The following is a 20987-nucleotide window of genomic DNA, read 5'->3' on the forward strand; positions in this document are numbered from 1 at the left end:
TAATCGCTCTCAAGGATATATTCCCATAACATTCAGACCTGACCTACAACGTCCACCCCTTTGTCTTTGGGGACGGTGGTGCGTTCCCAGATGTTAGACCTCTTAAAAGCAGATTACAATGAATGGAAGGCACATCAAATGTACATGGTCGAGGAGACTATACATGTCCTATCTTACCATGTGATGGTGTGACACAACTGAAAGACTACGGTTGTGTGAATACCCGAATGAAGCATCCCTCTTGTTTTTCCAAAGTGTCCTTCCGTCCTTCCTATCAGAGACAAACTGCAGTCTCTGAACACAATACAATGACAACGTGGATGGGAGTAATTTTGACATCAGTCGGAACTTTATTAGTACGTTTTCTCCTGAGAGCAACTACAAGAGAAGTTAGACACAAGTTTTGGTGATGTTAATGCTATGTACACTGAGGTAAATGTGTGAGTGAGTGAGTTAAAGTTTGGCAATGGCAATGTTTCAGCCACATCGTGACTAAATCAAGTTATAGATTAATACAAATTAAAGGTACATTATAAAAACCTGTCAACGAAGGACAGTAAAACAACTAGATTATCACAGACAAAATTTAAAACTAGTAATTAAATCTAAAACATTTTAAATATACATGACAATACAATATAAAAACAGGCTATAGATTGCCAACAACTGAAAGTAGATCACCACACTAGGAACCATGGGGACTTATGAGGTAAATGTATCTCTGTGATTTTGCTGAAATGTACCGAGGGGGCGAAAAAGATTATACCTCTTAGTTTACTTTATCATGTATTTGATATGACATAAAAACTTCTAGTATTTGTTTCTTTTATTGTATTATTTGAAATGCAGTTTATTGTAACTGCTGTTTCTTTAAAATAAAACGCACAAACAGGGTTTGCTTTAAAGAATACGGTGCAAATTCCAAACATGGTAGGGTCGAATGCATGCAACTTCATTTCGTGATTCACTAAGCCAATATTTTCCATAATAAAAAAAAACCCATTCACTCATTACTTTTGCACAGTTAACTGTTGCAGAATTGAGTGGTGGTTAAACAGACATGAGTGAGTGAGGGAGGGAGTACGGTTTTACACAGCTTTTAGCAATATTCCAGCAAGATCACGACGGAGGAAAACCAGAAATGGGCTTCCCACAGTACCCGTGTGGGGAATCGAACCCAGTTCTTCGGCGTGACGAGCGAAAGCTTTAGCCACTAGGCTACCCCAACGCCCCTGAACAGACATGATCAAATTTAACAGCAGTTCCTTCACTGTTCGAATACACAAAAACACACACAGTATCTTCCCACTGTATTTGTACTCGTTGGCGGACCCCTAGTATGGTGATCTACCTTTAGTTGTTGGCGATCTATAGCCTATTTTTATATTGTGTTGTCCTCTATAGTTAAATTTTTTTAGATTTAATTTCTAGTCTTACATTTATATCTGTGATATTCTGGTTGTTTTACTGTCCTTTGTTGACAGGATTTTATAATCGATCTTTAATGATTGTTAATCTATAACTTGTTTTAGTCACGATATGGCTGAAATATTGCGAAAGTGACTAAATTTTAACTAACTCACTCACTCACTCGTTGGCGGACCTGACTTGATTCTTTGATACCAGTCAATGATGCTGATGCTTAAACGGTATAAGTATCTAAACCTAAACGTCGCTATTATACAATATATAAGTTGATTATCCATAAATACTTGTCATTCCCATACTGATAAAAAAGAACGGTCGTCTAAACGACACATATAGTGTAAAAATGATGGTACAGGGGTAGGCGAAGCGTATCATATACAAATGGAGCAATTTTAAACTAGATATTGCTGAAATAACTCGTTTTGAAGCCTATTCTTCCTCCTCCTCTTCTTCTTTCAAAAACCTTCCTTTATAAGCTCAAACATTTTCCCACTCACAACTCCTAGCTGACGGGATAAATATTTGTTGATTCAAAAAAGAAATAGACGGTACTATACCTGTTCTGTGTTTCTGAGTTTGAAGAAGCATTCAACAAGACCATTCATCCTCAACAAGCATCTCCCGCAAGTAAAATACCGAGATCACACTCCCCAAACCCTGATGCTTCTGTGTGTGTGTGTGTGCGTACGCGCGCGAGCGAGCGCGTGCGTGTCTCTGTGTGTCTGAGCGTCTGTGTGTCAAATGGATGTTCATGTCATTTCGGGGAATAATAATTACAAATTACTCAACATTATTACTTTCTCTTATGTTTTTGTTTTGCTAATAAATCTCCTCCAGGTGGGAGGGTTTTATGAAATCATAAATCCGAAAATCAGAAGAGTGCAATAGAAACAAATAAATATGACTCCTTGTGATCTGCTTATTCTGTTGCCTTTCACAAAAGAGTACCAAATCGGACGTGTACTGGCTAAAACCCTTAATCGATTCAAATTTACAAGCATCATTTCGAGGGTGAACTCTGTCAAATGGCTTGGAAATTCCAGTCCCTAAGTGACATATTTACTCCTGTTTTTTGATAGATTGACATTCAACTGTCGTCGCTTCAGAACCGTCACACCATGGAATTACCCAGTTATTTTATAGTTAAGAAACGCCTGGAAGCTTGCAGTGATTTCCTAAACCGTGCACCTGTATATGACCTGTCGTTAAAAGAATTATATTTTCTTGGTTTATATGAACGTGACGTATTTGTCAAGATACTGATGATGATGATGATAAAGATGATGGGATTATTTATATAGCGCACATATCCACACAACTAGTACATGCTCAAGGCGCTTGAATGTTACCTTGATCAACGGATGTCTTTTTTCTGGCATTCTTTTAACCATCTCAACTCCGTGGGGGAGTATTCAGTTCATGCAGCCTGTTAGGTGCAGCGAGTTATCACACAGCCTCATCCCCACAAGGTAGCCATTTGCAGCTGGGTAAACTGGGACACATAGTCACAGTATTTTGTCCAATGATACTGCACGTTACCACACCCGCAACTAGGTGTCTGCACCTAGTCTGATAATAACTGTCGCACAGTATAAACTATATACAGGCATACCAGATGTCTCGGGAACAGGGTTCTCTCTACATAACTGAAAAGTCAACTATGATATACCTATAATATAGTCTCTAATATCTGCACACACAGATTCCATTCAAGGCAACAAAATGATTAAAAGATCCATGACAGGTCCACTGAAAAGGCCGACCGGCGAGTCGGACTGTGCTTTCACCATACCATGGCGATTCATGGAAGCGTATACATGATTAAAAGTGACAGATAATATGCAGAGTGTTTTGTCCTTGTATGTCCATGTCGAAAGAACGAACACTTTGTAAAATCAAAATGTTATAATCAGCATGTTCCTTTCCTCTCGCTGGTACGGATCGCTATTGTGAGCGAGAAATATACGATTGTAGATTCGAATCCCTGGTTCGAAAGATTGTGTTTCTTCTCTTCTCAGCACAATACCCGTGCTGGTTGGTAAACAAAGGTTTCAAAGTTTCACCAAATCATTCAGGCTGTCTTCCCTCGTTCAGCTCACCCACCCGTGACAGGACTTTAATTCAACGCTACACATGAACGGCGTTGTAACTTCAGTAAAATCTCCCCAGAAATCGGGTAAAGGTTACTAAATTTACCATTCATAGTTCTGTACCAAATGCAGTGTAATGTTAGTGATATTCACAGTCACGTACAGGACCAGTTACCCAACACCATTGTCATCTGAAATTACCACACGAATGCAGATTTAGAAAAGGCAAAGTAATCAATATCTTGCAATCAGAGCAGAAAACGGCTCAATACATGCAGGCTCATATTGCCGCACAACTGACTTCTATTGTGTAAGGAACACCAAGGCCATTGTAAATATCTAACGTAAAAAGAGCCCTAACCGATTTGAATATTTGCGAAACAGATTCTACGTAGAAGATAGAGTTAGATTGTGACCATGCTAGACACGAATATATAAGTCATGCAGAAAAAAAATATTGTTTCTAATTTGAATTTGATGCCAAGGATATGATATTATTACCACAAATTGGCTTTCTAACCTTTGGGAAATATGTCTCCTTTTCAACTAAGCGATTAAAGTTTTATTCCTTACGCTAACCCTCATTGGAAACAAATTCATAGATCGGGGAAACCATTCACTTGAGATAATATGAAACCCTTTATGACGAAAAATAACCAATTTTATGTTAGGCGGTGTTAACTTTATTACGTCCTTTAAAACGAATCCTTAAGAAGCAATGTTATTATATTTCTGAAGAAAATTGAATTGAAACGATTATGTCACTTTCCCAGCTCTCTTCTTTGATACTGGGCAAAGTGTTTCGAACATTTTATTACATTTAACAAAATATTTATAAATCATGTTTTTTCGATGCATTTGATATTCCGTTCTATTACTGGGATGAAACTGTGATTGAGGTTTAATCTAGCTGCTTTCAGCAAAGTCCCGTGTGTAATGGCTACTCCTTCTTTTACGAAATTAAGCCATCTTATTCAATTTTGAAAACGTCCTAGTTGTATTTATGTTCATTGCGCGAATAAATAAGAGATGTTTAACGTCCCTTTGAAAACAAATTCAATTTTATCTCGTGTCAACATGATAAACCCGCTGGCGCTGGGGATTTCTCAGATGGTTTCACCCACGACCACTCACGAAACACATTCATGCTTTGAAATCCCCGGCTTCTGATGCACTTAAGGGACGCAACTCCGTACACCGGATTAGTCGTAAAACACAAGACGACGTATAATTGCATGGGCATATATCTGGATTCACAATTGCATCGTATGTTGCACTATTGGAAAAGAAGTAACTGTGATTCACATTAAGTGGTGTAAGTAGAGTTGTAACGATGCATCGAACTAGCGATGGATTGCAATTGTTTTCCTCCTGTAGATATGTATAGCCATTGAAACATCTAAAAATCGGCTCCAACTTTACTTCCGTGTATCGACCATGACGTAACGTCCATGATGCCTAAGCTAACACCGACATGTGATGGAATGGTCCTAAAGCAACACTGTCTGTGGTATTGCACGCACGCACGCACGCACGCACGCACACACGCACGCACACATCCCGCAGACCGTCCTCCACTATTCTGCGTTAGGATTGAGGAGCGATTGTATTGTGATTGGTGGTCAAACCAGATATTGAGTGATAGAATGGCTATAGATCCCATTCAACTTCAGATCACGTTTACAAAGGAAATGTGTTGACAATGTCATGACGAATTCTATTTTCATGGGCATCCACATATTACTATATTGCATATTAGTAAATCATAGATTTGTATAAAGAGACATGATGGCGCAATGTCACACATCAAGCTGACACGATGTATATCGACAATAGTGATCAAAGCGGAGTGAAAACTGATTGTCATCCCCATGAAGAGACAAATTAAACCCAAAATCATTTAATTCAAATTGATTTAACGTAAACATGCATGTGCAACATACTTTATATACTTAATATATAAATTCTGCTAGTCATAACTACAAGGTGGTAATCAGTGTTGTTCTCTACATATTGTGTGATGGTAGTTTAAGTAGCCCGACAGCCTTACCACATGCGATTCACTCACTATACTCTTTAGTCCTTCCACAAACCCACTGTACTACAATGATGACAAGACTATAAAACATTGAGATCATCACTGATCATGACAGTGATCGGCCAACTGAAGCATTGCACATTCTACTCCTAACATATTGGTAACCGTTACAATTATCCTGAAGAGTGACCCTTGAGACAAAACATTTCTTAATTACATAATACAATTAAAGAGATTCAATGATGTACGTTTCGGAATCACTACAAAAACGTTTCTGAAAAGAAGAGAGTCACTTGTCAACAGTTCACCCTACACTTACTTTAATGGATAGCCCTGTGAAACAAGAACGTTATACAATCCAAGGTGCCCTTCAAGCTTTGCTATCATGGCTGCTGTTTTCCCACTCTTGTCTTTGGCGTTAATGTTGACCATATTCTGTGAGAGGATGTGCTTCACAATCTCCACATGTCCACACCAAGAGGCCAGATGTAGGATGTTGTCACCATTGCCATCAACCAAGGCAATTTCACCACCTTTCTTCACAAGCAGATCAAACACCTTTTTATGTCCATGATACGCTGCTCTCATCAATGGTGTCCTCCCGTATTTTCCTCTACTGTTAATGTCCACCAGGTTTTGTGATAGGATATGCTGAACCATCTTTGCATGTCCCCTAACTGAAGCATGGTGAAGTATGTTGTTGCCTTCATCATCCACGTGTGACACATTAGCTCCCATACTCAACAGAACATCAAAAACGTCTCTGTGTCCATGACGTGCAGCCTTCATCAGGGAAGTCGTTCCGTATTGTCCTCTACTGTTGACATCAATACTTAAATTTATGATTACATATTTCACCAACCCAATATATCCACCTTTGCAGGCCCAATGCAGGATGTTGTTGCCATAGTCATCCACTTCTGACACATTGGCGCCCTTACTCACAAGGTACGTAGCCACATCTCTGTGTCCATAATACACAGCTATCATCATAGGTGTTGTCCCTGCGTTTGTTCTACTGTTTACGCTGCGTTGTAAGAGTACATACTTCACCATATTTACGTGTCCTCCTTTGCAAGCGAAATGCAGGATAGTGTTGCCATAGTCATCAACTTGTGACACGTTAGCTTCTTTACTCACGAGGAAAGCAAACACGTCTTTGTGTCCCGTATACACAGTTACCATCAGGGGTGTTCTTCCACTATTTGTTTTACTGTTGATATCAACATTGTATTGTAAGAGAACATACTTCACCATTTCCACATGCCCCCCTCTGCAGGCAAAGTGCAGGATGTTGTCGCCGTCATCATCGACTTGTGCAACGTTAGCTCCAATACTCACCAGGAACTTACAAACATTGATGTATCCATAATATACAGTTATCATCAGGGGTGTTCTTCCACTGTTTGTTCTACTGTTGATATCAACATTGTATTGTAAGAGTAGATACTTCATCATACCCACATGTCCCCCTCTGCAGGCGGAGTGGAAGATGTTGTCGCCGCCATAATCGACTTGTGCCACGTTAGCTCCCATACTCACCAGGAACGTACAAACATTGATGTATCCATGATATACAGTTACCATCAGAGGTGTTTTTCCTGTGTTTGCTCTACTGTTGATATCAAGATTGTGTTGTAAGAGTACATACTTCACCATTCCCACATGCCCCCCTCTGCAGGCAAAGTGCAGGATGTTGTCGCCGTCATCATCGACTTGTGACACGTTAGCTCCCATACTCACCAGGAACTTACAAACATTGATGTATCCATAATGTACAGTTACCATCAGAGGTGTTTTTCCTGTGTTTGTTCTACTGTTGATATCAAGATTGTGTTGTAAGAGTACATACTTCACCATTTCCACATGCTCCCCTCTGCAGGCAAAGTGCAGGATGTTGTCGCCGTCATCATCGACTTGTGACACGTTAGCTCCCATACTCACCAGGAACTTACAAACATTGATGTATCCATAATGTACAGTTACCATCAGAGGTGTTTTTCCTGTGTTAGCTCTACTGTTGATATCAAGATTGTGTTGTAAGAGTAGATACTTCACCATACCCACATGCCCCCCTCTGCAGGCCCAGTGCAAGACGTTGTCGCCGTTATCATCAACTTGTGACACATTGGCTCCTTTTCTAATCAGAAAATCAAATATTCTTCTATGTCCCTCCTGTGCCGCCATCATGAGTGGTGTTCTTCCATACTTCTTGTCCTTTCTGTCGACTTCAGTCTTACTCCGGGACAGGATGCGCCTCACCCGGCCTAGGTTCCCATTCTTACAGGCGTCGTGCAGTTGACCCAATGCACGGATTTCCTGCTTGTCCGTATAGTCTTGTGGATGTCTCTCAGTGTAGTTCCTCAGCCAATCTGTTGACGTATAGTGATAGAATGTCAGCTATTCTGCAGCATGATTTATTGCTGTAAACTAGAGTAACAACTGTGTACAATTGCTTCCTTTACATCGACCGGTGACAATTGGTCTTCAGAAACTATGCTTGTCATAAGCAACGACTAACGGAATGGTTGTCACATACTTTACCTGCCATCTTTACATTTCTGTCAGATTTTGGTCATATACTGCACGATACCTTAAATGTCTGTCTCGGAACTTAACAAACACTATTAGTGAGTGAGTATGGTTTTACGCCGCTTTAAGAAATATTTAAGCACTCGATTATATACAGGCCGCCGCCATACAGCTGGAATATTGCTGACTGCGGCGTTAAATAACTGAGGGAGTGAGTTTAATTTTACGCCGCACTCAGCAATAATTCAGCTATATAAGTCTGTAAGTAATCGAGTCTGGACCAAGCAATCCAGTGATCAACAGCATGAGCATCGATCTGCGCAATTTGAAACCGATGACATGTGTCAACCAAGCCTGACCGCCAGTTAGTCGCCTCTTACGACAAGCATGGGTTACTGAAGATTAATTCTAACCCGTACCTTCGAGGATCCTTAAACAACAGACATATAAAGTAATCAACAACATTAATCACACAAGTATTTACACAATTCTTGGGTGACGTTCACTTTGTGTGCGTCAGAAAAGAAACAACCTCGGCATTAAGGTGAGGTGAACTTAGGTTTAACGTCGTCCTTGAACATATTTCGTTCATATGACTAAGTGCATGCCTGTGTATGTGCAGCTGCTTGTACTAGCCCAGACTGAAGCTGGTTTTATAGTGCTAGCCCACTGAGATACCATGCCGCAGTGAAGCATGAATACCCCACTCAGACACATTATACTGACTCCGTGCCCACCAGTCCTTGTTGTACCCATTAATGCCGAGCGCCAGGCAGGGACCAACAAGTACCATATGTTAACGTCTTTTGGAATGACGCGGTCGGGCATCGAACCCGCGACCTTCCGCTCTCCGGGCGGACGCTCTAACCACTACACCACGGAGGCGGTCTCGGTATTAAGAGGGTAAAGTGCGGGTTCATGGATGACTACACAGTGTTTTCATCATCCTTTGTCCTTCTGAAAGGTGAAACACCATGATCACACGCCCATCATACATGTGAACATAACCCCTCCTTTTTCGGTGGTGGTGATCTAAAAAGACTCCACTTAGTTGTTGCTAACAGTGAGTAAGAGAGTTTGGTTTTACGCCGCTTTCAGCGATATTTCAGCAACATCACGGCGGAGGACACCAGAAATGGACTTCACACATTGTACCAATGTGGGGAATCGAACCCGTGTCTTCGGCGTGACGAGCGAACGCTTTAACCACTAGGCTACCACACCGCTTCTGTTGCTAACACCTACACTTGAAGTGGGAAACACATGGTTTACTCATAGTCCTAAATCTTTAAGGGGCGGTGGGGTAGCCTTGTGGTAAAATCGTTCGCTCGTCACGTCGAAGACCCGGATTCGATTCCCCATATGTGTACAAGCCCATGTGTGAAACCCACTTCTGGTGTCCGTGATATTGTTGGAATATTTCTAAAAGCGGCGTAAAACTAAACTCACTCACTCACTCATAAATGTTTGCAAGAACCTATTTGTACACATGAGCATTAAACAGGCATTTTATACATGAAACCACTACACGTTATTGTATATGCTGTGAAAACCAAATTCCACGTATTATAATGATAATTTCAACACATTTGATTAAACCAAAACAAGTCCAAACTGAAATTTCATAACAATTTACTTGCAATCTGAGCATAATACACCAAAACGTGAATATTAACAAGGCCAGAACGCATGGTCACCATGACCACGCTACCAAACTTTTTTTCACACAGTTCTTCTATAATGATTGTTGAACCACCACTGGCAACCATATCAGTACCTTGTGCAGCCACCTCACTCACAGATAACATAAACTAGTCCACACCCCATACTTGCCATCAAGCATCAACTTCTCAGCTTCGGAACCTTTTGCCTTTCGTCGTGGAGTGCCCGTGTAACTTATCCGATTTTGAACAGGAGGATATCTCCAGCTCGACCCCAAGATTTATCAGAGTGCGTTAAACGATTATCAATCAGTGAACAGAAACAAATACAGTGAATGACCACGGTCGTCCAGAACGTGCCCTGGTGCCCCGTCAGTCATTCCCTGTAAAGGTTCAAAATCTGCTTGAACCTTCAGAGATGGAATTCATTCTTGCACTCCCTGTCCATGGAAGTAGATCTCACTCTAGTTCAAGAACTCCAATTGAGCCTCCACGAACCTCCATCAGCTCAAATACCGCAATTCATTGGAATTGTATGAAATATATTTTCAAGAAAACGATCAAATTTATACAAGAAAGTATAATTCATACAACAGCTTTCTCCTCCAGGTCAAAAAGCTCGTCCTGCTTGACCGGGTTGATGGTTTCTATCATAAGGGACAGTTATTCCAATGTTTCATCTGCAAAGGTTCTTTTTAATCATGACAATGATTCATCTTTTAATCACTGAATGTTAACAGAAATTTGAATTATTTGCTACATTTTGACATTGCAAAGATACTTCATGTCTAATATTGGGAGCGTATAATTTGCAACTTATATGGCAAGTGGCTGGATTTTTGAAGGGGCTTGAAGTAGTGTAATATCATTGTCACGACGAGAGGGATATGTCTAATGACATTATTTAATTTATTTTATTCCTACTGAGTAGTATATATGTGAATATCTCTAAGGCAGTGTGTAAATCTGACTGAGGAAACTGTGTAGGAAACACAGTATTGTAAATCCCCACGGTCCCTACAATGGTGGCCCAATTTTGGATGCTAGTGATCTCTAGCCCGGTTTCATAATGGGTTGTGGAAAATTAATGTAGCATTTTAATATGGTCTCAGACTTGCTTTTGGTTTACTCTGCGATATTATAGTTGCTATTCTGTTATTCGATATCAGGTTCTAAAAGTAGAAATGTACATTTTACTTATATATGACTTTCTGTCGTCACAATATGGTTGAGATACATGTATTGACGATGTGACGTAAAATTTTAACTCGCTCTCTTACTGTAACTCTGGCTAGATGATATTGTCAAGAAACAAATCCAGCCATTACCTTGTTCACAGACGGCTTTTCCAGATCGAGTTTCTACGCATCGTTGTCCGAAGCCGCAATCCTTGGATGCACAGGCGCCAGTCGAGATCTCAAAAGGAGAGGAATAAGTTGTACATATACTGAACCGCAAAAAGAAACGTCACCTTTCCAAACCAAATGCAAAATTTTGTTCTTACAAGGTGGTATTTATATTATGATTGTACCGTTTTGTTAACACGTTTTTCAATCTAAAATAACAGTTATAACTGTGTCAGTGTGTTTCGGAGGAAAAAAATATCGACCAAACTCACCTAAAAGGCGGACGTGGTAAAAGGTTTCGTATGGCATTCGTGAAAATGAAAATGCACGTGCACACCGACAAACCTACCAATAAAAGTGAGTCCCAAACTTACTTGAAATCATTCTTGCTTTCACACAATCGCCATGCCACGACTTACAAGAGATCAGATGAACCAATCCTGGGGACAATTGCAAGTTGGCCAGACTATGCGAGTGTAGCCAGTCATGTTTATGTTCATGTTAGGACAATATACCGACTGCAGGAGCGATATCAGGCCATTAACAGCATCCATGACCGTCCACGCACTGGACGACCAGTAACATTACAACGTCAAGACCGACAGTTTTATGAGCAACCATCTGCAGGATCGCTTCACCAGGGGGGCGGAAACAACACGCCAGACCACTGGGACTCACAACAGATCCATTAGTGTCGATACAGTGCGTCGATGTTTGCCTAGAGGAAACCTCTACTGTCACAGACCATATCATGGTCCTGTCCTCACCGCTCGTCACCGCCAAGACCGACCGCAATGGGCATCTCAGTATCGAAATTGGTGTTGTTGACAATTGAGAAGTGTGCTTTTTTCAGATGATAGTCCAGGAGGAGGCAGCTGAAAAATTTGAAATCGTAGCCTCCCCAGTACTGATTTAGTTTGACGCTGTTTTCAGTTAGTCTGATGTCATGGACTCATGAAAAGGCCTGTTATACTCTCAGATTGTGGTATCAGTTTATTTACAGGCCATTATATGTGGTGGGGATATGCGAGCATTTTCGTGACATTTGGTTTGCTGCCCGACAACACCTCAAAGTTAATCATGGATAGTTTTACTACCGTCAGTATGATCACTTTCATTTTGACTCCTGTGTATTGCTAAAGGATGTAGAAATTATTTGACATATTTTTGTTTTTAAACAAAATGAAAATGGTTGCCATTTTGTTTTGTATTGTTTTGTCATTTCAGCGCTTAAATTTACACAAAATTGAATGCCGCATGTGTCCATGGTCATATTCATAATATAGTGTTTTACAGCTTATTCTTTGAGACAAGGGTATTTTAGCGATTCGCCAACTATTCATGGAAATGCGTAGTGGTGATTTATTTTTTGAAAGGTAAAAATTATTTTTTAACTAAAAGAAGTTGTGTTTGTTTCCACTTTACTTCTAGGGTGACGGCATGTTATTAGAATTTGTTACATAGTACCCAAAATTCAAAATTGCCACCAACATGGCCGCCATTGTAGTTTTACTACATATACATATTGGAGGACCAAATTTGTACTGATGACTCAGTACGAATTTAGTTCTCCACTATGTATATATTATACCTAAAATGGCGGCCGATTTGGCTTCCATTTTGAATTTTGGGTAATATGTAACAATTCCCAATAACATGCCGTCACTCTAGAAGTAAAGAGGAAACAAAAACAACTTGCTTTAGTTTCAAAAATAATGTTACCTTTCGTTACATAAATCCCCACAACACACTTTCATGAAAAGTCGGAGAATCGCTAAAATACCCCTGTCTCAAAGAATAAGCTGTAAAACATTATATTATCACGATATCACCGTACAAAATTGCTTGTTTTGTGCCCAAGCCATCTAGGAGACATAAATGTGAAAAAACATCAAAGTATTAACTTACATTTAAATTGAAACATTCGGTGTTCATTTTTATGTAAATTTAAGCGCTGAAGAGGCAAATAACAACGAAACAAAATGGCGGCCATTTTCATATTTGTTGTTGTCATAAACAAAAATATGTCAAATAATTTCTACATTCTTTAGCAATACACAGAAGTAAAAATGAAGTGATCAGACTGATAGTAGTAGGTGATGTCGGGCTGCAAACCAAATGTGACGAAAATGCTCGCAGACCCTCACCACATATAATGGCCTGTAAACAAAATGATATCACAATCTGAGGGTATTACAGGCCTTTTCATGAGCCCAAGACAGGGCAAACTACGAAGTCCTGTTTCTAGGCCCCTTGTGAGATTCTCCTCCCAGCCCATGAAAGCTGATATTGTGTTTTGACAGCCGAGCGAGAGCATGGAGAAAGCGTGGGGAACGGTTTTCCAGTGAGTGTATTGTTGAACGAGACTCGTGGGGTGGCCCAAGCATCATGGTGTTGGGTGCAATCGGTCTGAACCAGAGAGTTGGTCCCGTGGTGTTCCAGAATCTCGGTCCAGGATGAGGAAATGGCGTGACAACTGCTCGCTATATTGACCAAGCCATAAGACTCAACGTTGTAACATATTTTGGGCGTCACATAAATCACAGAGCAATTTTGGACTTCCAAAGACAACATGGCATCCAAACCCTACAATGGCCTGCACTTAGTCCGGATTTAAGTAAAAAAGAACACCTTTATTACGGGGTTCAAGGACGACTGAATGACCTTCAACCAAGGCCGACAACTTCGGCTGGACTCGATCAGGCATTTCGCAGAGTGTGGACTCAAGTACCTATGGCCTTCATCAACCGGCTAATTCATTCCATGTACAGACGATGCAACGCCGTCATTGATGCCCATGGAGGCCACACATGATACTGATTTTGAGGTATCCTAATAGAACCTTTTGCGGTGATTTTGTTTGCGTGTACTCTAAATGTGATTCGCGAAAATGTGTTAACCATAAGTTTTAAGTTCGAACGCAATCCGGCGTTTTGATTATTATTTAGAGCGAAGTAAAGTATGTGCATTAAGAAACCTCTATCGGTGTGACATTACTTTTTCGGTTCAGCATATATTTATTCATATGTTGATTTTGAGCATCATTAAGTATCAATTTCTTTAATTTCATAGCCTGTAGCGTGGCTTTAAGTGTGGTATGGATGTGGGCAATTCAATGTGTGTGAAGCAGAATTTCTATACTAAGAGCAAAATTTCTCTTAAGGGTGAAGCGTATCAACATCTGATCCTCCACTTTTGCCAGATTGTTCATACTTACGTCTGAAGGGACGTCTGAAAGAGTCCTGTAGTCTTCTTGCTTCTCAGTCATCTTTGAGGCAGATGTTGATAAATGACAGGTTAAAGTTTCACTATTGTATTCAAAGGCCCAACATAAATAATTTTGAAAACAATTCAGCTGGCACAGCTTGATATCAAGATTTGTTATATTCTTTGGTTCACACTGTGTCATGCTTGATGGGGTAAATACAACGATGAGCATAATTGCTAATTCCATGAGTAATCCCACGCAGTCTCTTGAACATCTTGGTGCCATCGTTCACTGTTCACAAAGAGTATTCTAGGATATTCGGGGTTGATGGTTGCTGTTCAGGTTGAGAGTGACTAGACTATGAACATCAATGTCTGGGGACTATCACAAGTGGCTGCTGATCACCAAACTATCACCACATCCGTCTTAAGATTTCAGCATTGAAAAATGTGTCTTGATACGACAACAAGGTAGACCACAGAAGGTCTTCCCACTGAAACTGGCATATCCTGATTCATGTTCCTGATTTTCAACAGTGAAGGGAAATCACTTGAAACGTGATTGGTTTACTGCCTCACGAGATATGAATGCAAGGACATAAATCTTCCAGAAATGTTTAAGTTTAGAGAGGATGTGCACTGGTGTTATATACTGAGCAAAACTGAAAACTTGACACTCGGGATAGTTTTAACTTGGTTTTTAACATAAGGTTTAAGACAATAATTTTAGTTGTATGCTGTACACAGATCATCTTGACATCATTGGAAAACAAAAAACAAGTCTCACCGAAACTCGTTAACAACGATAACGTTCATGATGTCAAGGTGCCCACCCAACTGAAGTTCACAGCGTCGAGACAAATCGATTGAGGTCTTCAGTAAGGATTGTTGCCTCCTCTAGCGTCTCTTACAGCCACACAACTTCTCCTCATGGATCTTAGAACGTTAACTAGTAAACACACCCCGAGGAAGACGCCGCCATTGCTCAACAAGGTCACGATGAAGGTCTTGCAACGTATGTGAGGGACTGAATTGCTGTCGAACACGTCGACTCAGCTCGTCGCAGATGTGTTCGATAGGACTGAGGTCGGGGCTGCACGACGGCCAATCCAGAACTTGAATACTGGCATTTTGTAGAACACTGAGTGTAAGAATTGACGTATGCGTTCTTGTTGGAACGTCACTCCAGGGCCAGTTCATGGACGCACACATGACCTTCACCTCGTCGACGGTACACCCGGTTCCTGCCGTCGCTAAAGACAACCGACTTCCACTCTCTTGATCAAAACTTATGTGTTTTGTTGGCCACACCAGTCACTTGCGGCGATGAAGAGGCGTGGCAATTGGTCAGATATGAGGACTTCGATTGCAAAGTTCAGCGGCACACAAGAGACTTCTGACAGTTTGTGCAGTTATCCTTCCACCAGACACCTCTTTGTGGAGGTTGCAGCAACAAATCCGTTCCAAAAATGACGTAATCGTATTGCTTGAGTGACGTCAAACGTGCACGTGACGCACCCGGCCTCAGGCGGTCGGAAGCAATTAAAGGCTCTTGCAATAGCGACCAACATCAAGCGTCCCCATAGCACGTTGGCTCTCTTCATTTTAAAGGCGTGACATTTCCAAACAAAGATTAAAATGAACAGTTTAATTTAGTTTTTCCAGCTCACATTCAATGGGCGTGTTCAGTTGAAGCAAACATGCACCGAATGACCTAAGAAATTTGTTTTGCACACGTGCATTTCATCTTTGTAGGGGGGCGGTGGGGTAGCCTAATGGTTAAAGCGTTGGCTCGTCACGCCGAAGACCCGGGTTCGAATCCCTACATGGGAACAATGTGTGAAGCCCATTTCTGGTGTCCCCCGCCGTGATGTTGCTGGAATATTGCTAAAAGCGGCGTAAAACCAAACTCAGTCAGTCAGTCATCTTTGTAGGCTACAAAGTTAAGGTTTAACGTCAAGAATAACTATTGTTTCGAAAAAGTATTGATTTTCTTTAATTTCAATTTGGAACGGGGTATATCATTCCCCAAGGGGAATAACGCGACACAATACCTGTGTGTTTAATGCTCACGATGGACATAGAATCCACTTAAACCTGGACTCGAGTAATTACACATTTTGACGGAAAAGTTTATACGTCAGCATCAGGACAACCGTTTCCAGGCGACTGCATTCAATATTTATGGACATAAATGTCACATTGGCGGGCGTGAAAATAGTCGTTTGCTGTCGAATGACAAGTAATACCGTGATGGTTTGGAAAATTCATCGTTTATGAAGAGAGCTTGGGCGAGAGTAAATCTACTTTATCTTTAAGACTCTTTACGTTTAAAGGAACAATCATCAGATCAGTCTTTGCTAGGGCGAGGATTAGTATGAATATCGCCACAACATAATAATAAAATTACAATGTAAACCGGAGTTTTTCGTTTGTATATATAGAAGGAAAAATATAGTATATAGTATGATAATAAGACAAATGTTCATCGTGCCTTGCTGGAGATATGCAAGTGAAATAATCCAACCGCCCGCCTGTACTGAGCTATATCAACCGGCTACGATAACATGTGTCAACCAAGCCAGCGAACCTGACCACCCGATTCCGTTAGTCGCCCCTTACGACAAGCATGGGTTACTGAAGATCAATTCTAACCCGGATCTTCACGGGGAAGCATAAGTTAGAAGTAAATATACATAGTGGCGGTTGGGTTGGAAATATAGAAAATTGGAAAACATAGGTGAAGTTTTAGCCAACAGCTTGCTTCAATGTAAAATGACATACAACACAACATAAGCATAGACAAAAGTCATAAAAAGTAAACAAAATATTTATTGTTGGAAATGTAATGCATATAAACTTTATTGATAAACAATAAGTGAAAAAATAAAAAGCAGATAAATATCAAAATCCTCATAAGAGGAATGTGTTGGTGGAATAGAAATCAGAATAGGTGAGAGTAAAAGCAAGATGATCGTGCATGTGTGTCGGCTGACTTGGGCAAGTGTTGTGTAACTTGGCAATCATGTTGGATATATTATTAGATAGTTACTCTGATTGTTTTATTGTGCAAATGTGAGTACTTGTCTCAGATTGTATCAAGATTGTAGGCTAGTGATCCAGCGAGCTTCGAGATGCCGGGATCGAGCCCACCTGTGACCGGGTGTAAAAAACTTGTAGTCACCTTTGTGTGCAGACTCTTTCAGTGTTGCCACAACCCCTAGTGTACAGTACACAACCCTGTGCACTTAAAATACCACGAATCCGTTGGTATATGACTAGATTGTGGCAACAAGAATACATGCAAACAACTTGTGGAGGGTACAGCTGCGCGTGCAGTAAACATGGACAAAGTACTGTGACTATAAGCCCCAGTCCACCCAGCTGTTGAAGGGTACCTCGTAAAGAAGGGAAAGTCGTAAGATCTTTGCAAGAGTGGCTGCAAGAGTTGTATGATCCCCAGGGAGTTGAGATTAAAAAACGATGTGTCGTTGATATTTCATTGACATCCAATGATCGAGGGAACAAAGTACCAGCGCCTTGAGCATGCACTAGTTACGTGGATATGTGCTTTATATTAATATCTTATGATGATCATTTGTAAACATTTAGATGGCTATATTTGTCATATTGGGTGGGTTTGGGTTTTTTGGGTTTTTTTGTTTATTGTTTTGTTTTTTAAATTAGTTTCCAATATTACATTATCACAGATATACAAAGCCGTGATGCATACAGCTGACAGTAATGCAGATACATGATGTACATGTATGATATCACTATAATATTAGATTCATATGCATGCACAAATCATTAGACATGAGCATTTGACAGGTTGTTGTGATAAAGCATTAAAGGTAGAAGTACATTTTATGTGAAAATTATAAAAGTAAATATGTAGTCATGTAATCTGCATGTTATTGAAGATGAAACATATTACTGAGAGTCAAAAAGTCTGTATCCAAAACAGATATCTTCACCGAAAAAAACAGACAGAAAATAAATAAAAGGAAACTCACAAAATTGCTATAAAATTTAAATAGGTCATTTGGACAAATTTAAATATTCCCTTTACCATTTAAGCAATAGATTCAAATGATGTAAGTACTACCTTTAAAAGTACCTAGTGGTTATGAGTTAAGTAAAGAAAATCTCCCATGATATACCGCCAATTTTTGTGAACAATATTTTTGAAAGGATAAATTATAAATTATTTTTAAACAATAACATATTTCATATTACAGTTAACACATATTTGTGGTACATTTGACCGTTTACATTACTGATGCTTGCAATCATCATGAACGTGTAACAAACATATTACTAATGTAAATAATGTACTTTTACGTCGATGTATTAGTGCAGAAAATGGAAGTCCCGCATATATACAAAGCAAATGTCAATTGCACTTACGAGCGAGTGAATATGACATCTGAATTATGGGTTTTCTACTTAGCGGGAGTTCATATAGTTCACATTGAAGCATGATTGATAAAACTTTTATTCGAGAGACATTTAATACAAAAAGCATGTTGAGAATAGCATAACATACATATCTCTTTTACAGTTTACAGTTTGGACCGTGATTAAGAGAAAGCCGTTGGGTCGTGTTGCTGACAAATCTTACCAGTATAGGTCTTGATTTCTCCTGGGGCGTGGTCGGCCGAAATGGGACTCTGTGACTTACGTCCATATCGCGGGGACTGACGTCGAGTCCAATGGATTCCGCGACTTTAAGTACCATAGCGTCGGTATTTTCTCCTTCTTCCTCAGGGATACCCGAGATGCTCAGGTTGTTATGGCGAGAGTAGTGGTCACTTCGGTCCAGTCTGTTCCTGAATAGTCTTACAGAGTTCAGAAACCCTTTCTTCTAATTGAGTGTTTATAGTAAGCAGGGATTTCATCTTCTCTCTAAAGATTGGCCTTATTTCTGTTGAACATATCATCGCCATGACGTCTTTGATGTGCAGTATAGTTAAAGGTTTGTCATTGAAAACGGCATCGTTGTTACAGTCATCTATGCTGCTGAATGTGATGAAATTACATTGTCGCTTTGCGTCGTCAGACTCGGGTGTGGACACGTCAGAAACGGATGCGGTTTCCCGCGGCCGGTGTTTTATCCATAACGAACAAGTTTTATATTTGCACAGAGAACATTTGAATTTATGTGTGGTGAGAGGTGCAAATGATGAAATAAGTAGTATTGACTTTTATCACACAGTTAGGCTCACGTTGGACATGGAGACAGTTCCTGGGTGGATTTTCGATGTTAAATACCTACAAGAGATAAAATGGTATGTGTATACGTACATACGAGGTATTTACGGTTAGATAAAGCACATAAAAATCATCAGAAAAGGTGAAAAATTATCATTTTCAAATTTCATGGGATGGAAATATACATTGTTGTTCGAAACTTAGCGACGGGGAGGGATAATTTTTCATTTCTGAGTCACACATGGAACGATTCGACCATGTCACATAGACATAAATCATTCAACCACGTCAACGCTAGTTATTATTGGCTTCTATCGTTTAGCCTGCATCTTGTTGTCTTATTACGTTTGTTGTTTTTCTTACATGTACATATATATGCTCTCTGCTTCATTCACCCGAGGAAGGAGTAAGGATATAATCCGCAACGTTGTGTTCCTCATAATAAAGAAGTTGACATCCAGAAAATATTATTCCGTATAGATCTACCGTTGAGGAGACATACCAGAAGATCAACCGTTTCCGGACAACTGCATTCAATATGCATGATACTGTCATCTGTGTTCCTGTGTGGTGTATTAATCATTGTCTATCCGGAGATCACTCGGATTGTGGTGACTCAGAAAGAAAATGCATCTATATTTTCTTGGAAACGTCCACGCATTGTCAGAACTATCACTTCCTCTTCTAGTATTGATGTGCAGATAGACTTAGATAGTGAAAATGAAACATACAACTTCTTATTTATTACACACAGCGACGAATTTGGGAAAATCAGTGCCTGCTTTATTCACAAAATACATTCTAATAACTGCTCTCTATCTCTCACCAGTGCCTGTGTGAAACAAAACAGAAGTTTTCACCTTTAGAGCAACCTTCAGATGCACAATCAACACATCTGTATCAGCTGATCATATCACAAATTGTGCAGCAGAAGGATTCCCAGCACCAACATGCAAAACGTAAAGAATGATTCTAGTGTCCACTCTGACACAGGCACTAGTGACAAACGAAGATTTCTGGATGTACAAGGTATCATGAAAGGGTCCACTCTGCTCAGTGTCCCGCCAACGTTTCATGCATTCTCAGGACGTGATACCACCAGTACCTTTGTCAGACGCTGCAAAGTTCTCCCCAATGAGCTTCTCAAATCTTACCCTGAATTTGCGGATGCCTTTTCCAAGATTGGACGTTCTGACGAGACAGATACTGACATGTTGAAGTCTTTGGAATCCCTTGTCTGCCATATGTATAGTCAGGTCATACGCAATGTAAATGACCCTTGCCACCAAATCTTCATGAAGAAGTTAAACCCAAGGGAGGACAGACTATTGTTATGAGAGTGTGTTATTTGTAATTTGTAATATCACATTGATTAAGCCAATATATCAGCCAATGAACTATATGGATAACATGTTCCGGGACATCAATTGGCAATAGTATTTTTGTCTGTCATCTAAGCACTTTAGAGTTG

General features: G+C 40.2%; 1 protein-coding gene across 1 annotated transcript; it reads right to left on the reverse strand.

Moving 5' to 3' along the window:
* Nucleotides 1–5871: 5871 nt before the first annotated feature.
* LOC124261276 (ankyrin-3-like) lies at nucleotides 5872–20760 on the reverse strand. Its single transcript, XM_046695586.1, has 2 exons — nucleotides 20622–20760; nucleotides 5872–7928 (listed from the first exon to the last, which is right to left on the reverse strand). The coding sequence occupies exons 1-2, from the start codon at nucleotides 20758–20760 to the stop codon at nucleotides 5872–5874; spliced, it is 2196 nt and encodes a 731-aa protein (XP_046551542.1).
* Between the last annotated feature and the right edge of the window lie 227 nt (nucleotides 20761–20987).

Source organism: Haliotis rubra, unplaced genomic scaffold, assembly GCF_003918875.1.
Source record: "Haliotis rubra isolate DU_JTF1 unplaced genomic scaffold, ASM391887v1 Scf793, whole genome shotgun sequence".
NCBI lineage: Eukaryota > Metazoa > Mollusca > Gastropoda > Lepetellida > Haliotidae > Haliotis > Haliotis rubra.

Coding starts and splice junctions, on each gene's coding strand:
- LOC124261276 (XM_046695586.1), bottom strand. CDS start 20,760: ATGGCAGACAAGGGATTCCAAAGACTTCAACATGTCAGTATCTGTCTC. Junction 7,929..20,621: donor CTTTGCAGCGTCTGACAAAG/GTACTGGTGGTA, acceptor ATACGTCAACAG/ATTGGCTGAGGAACTACACT.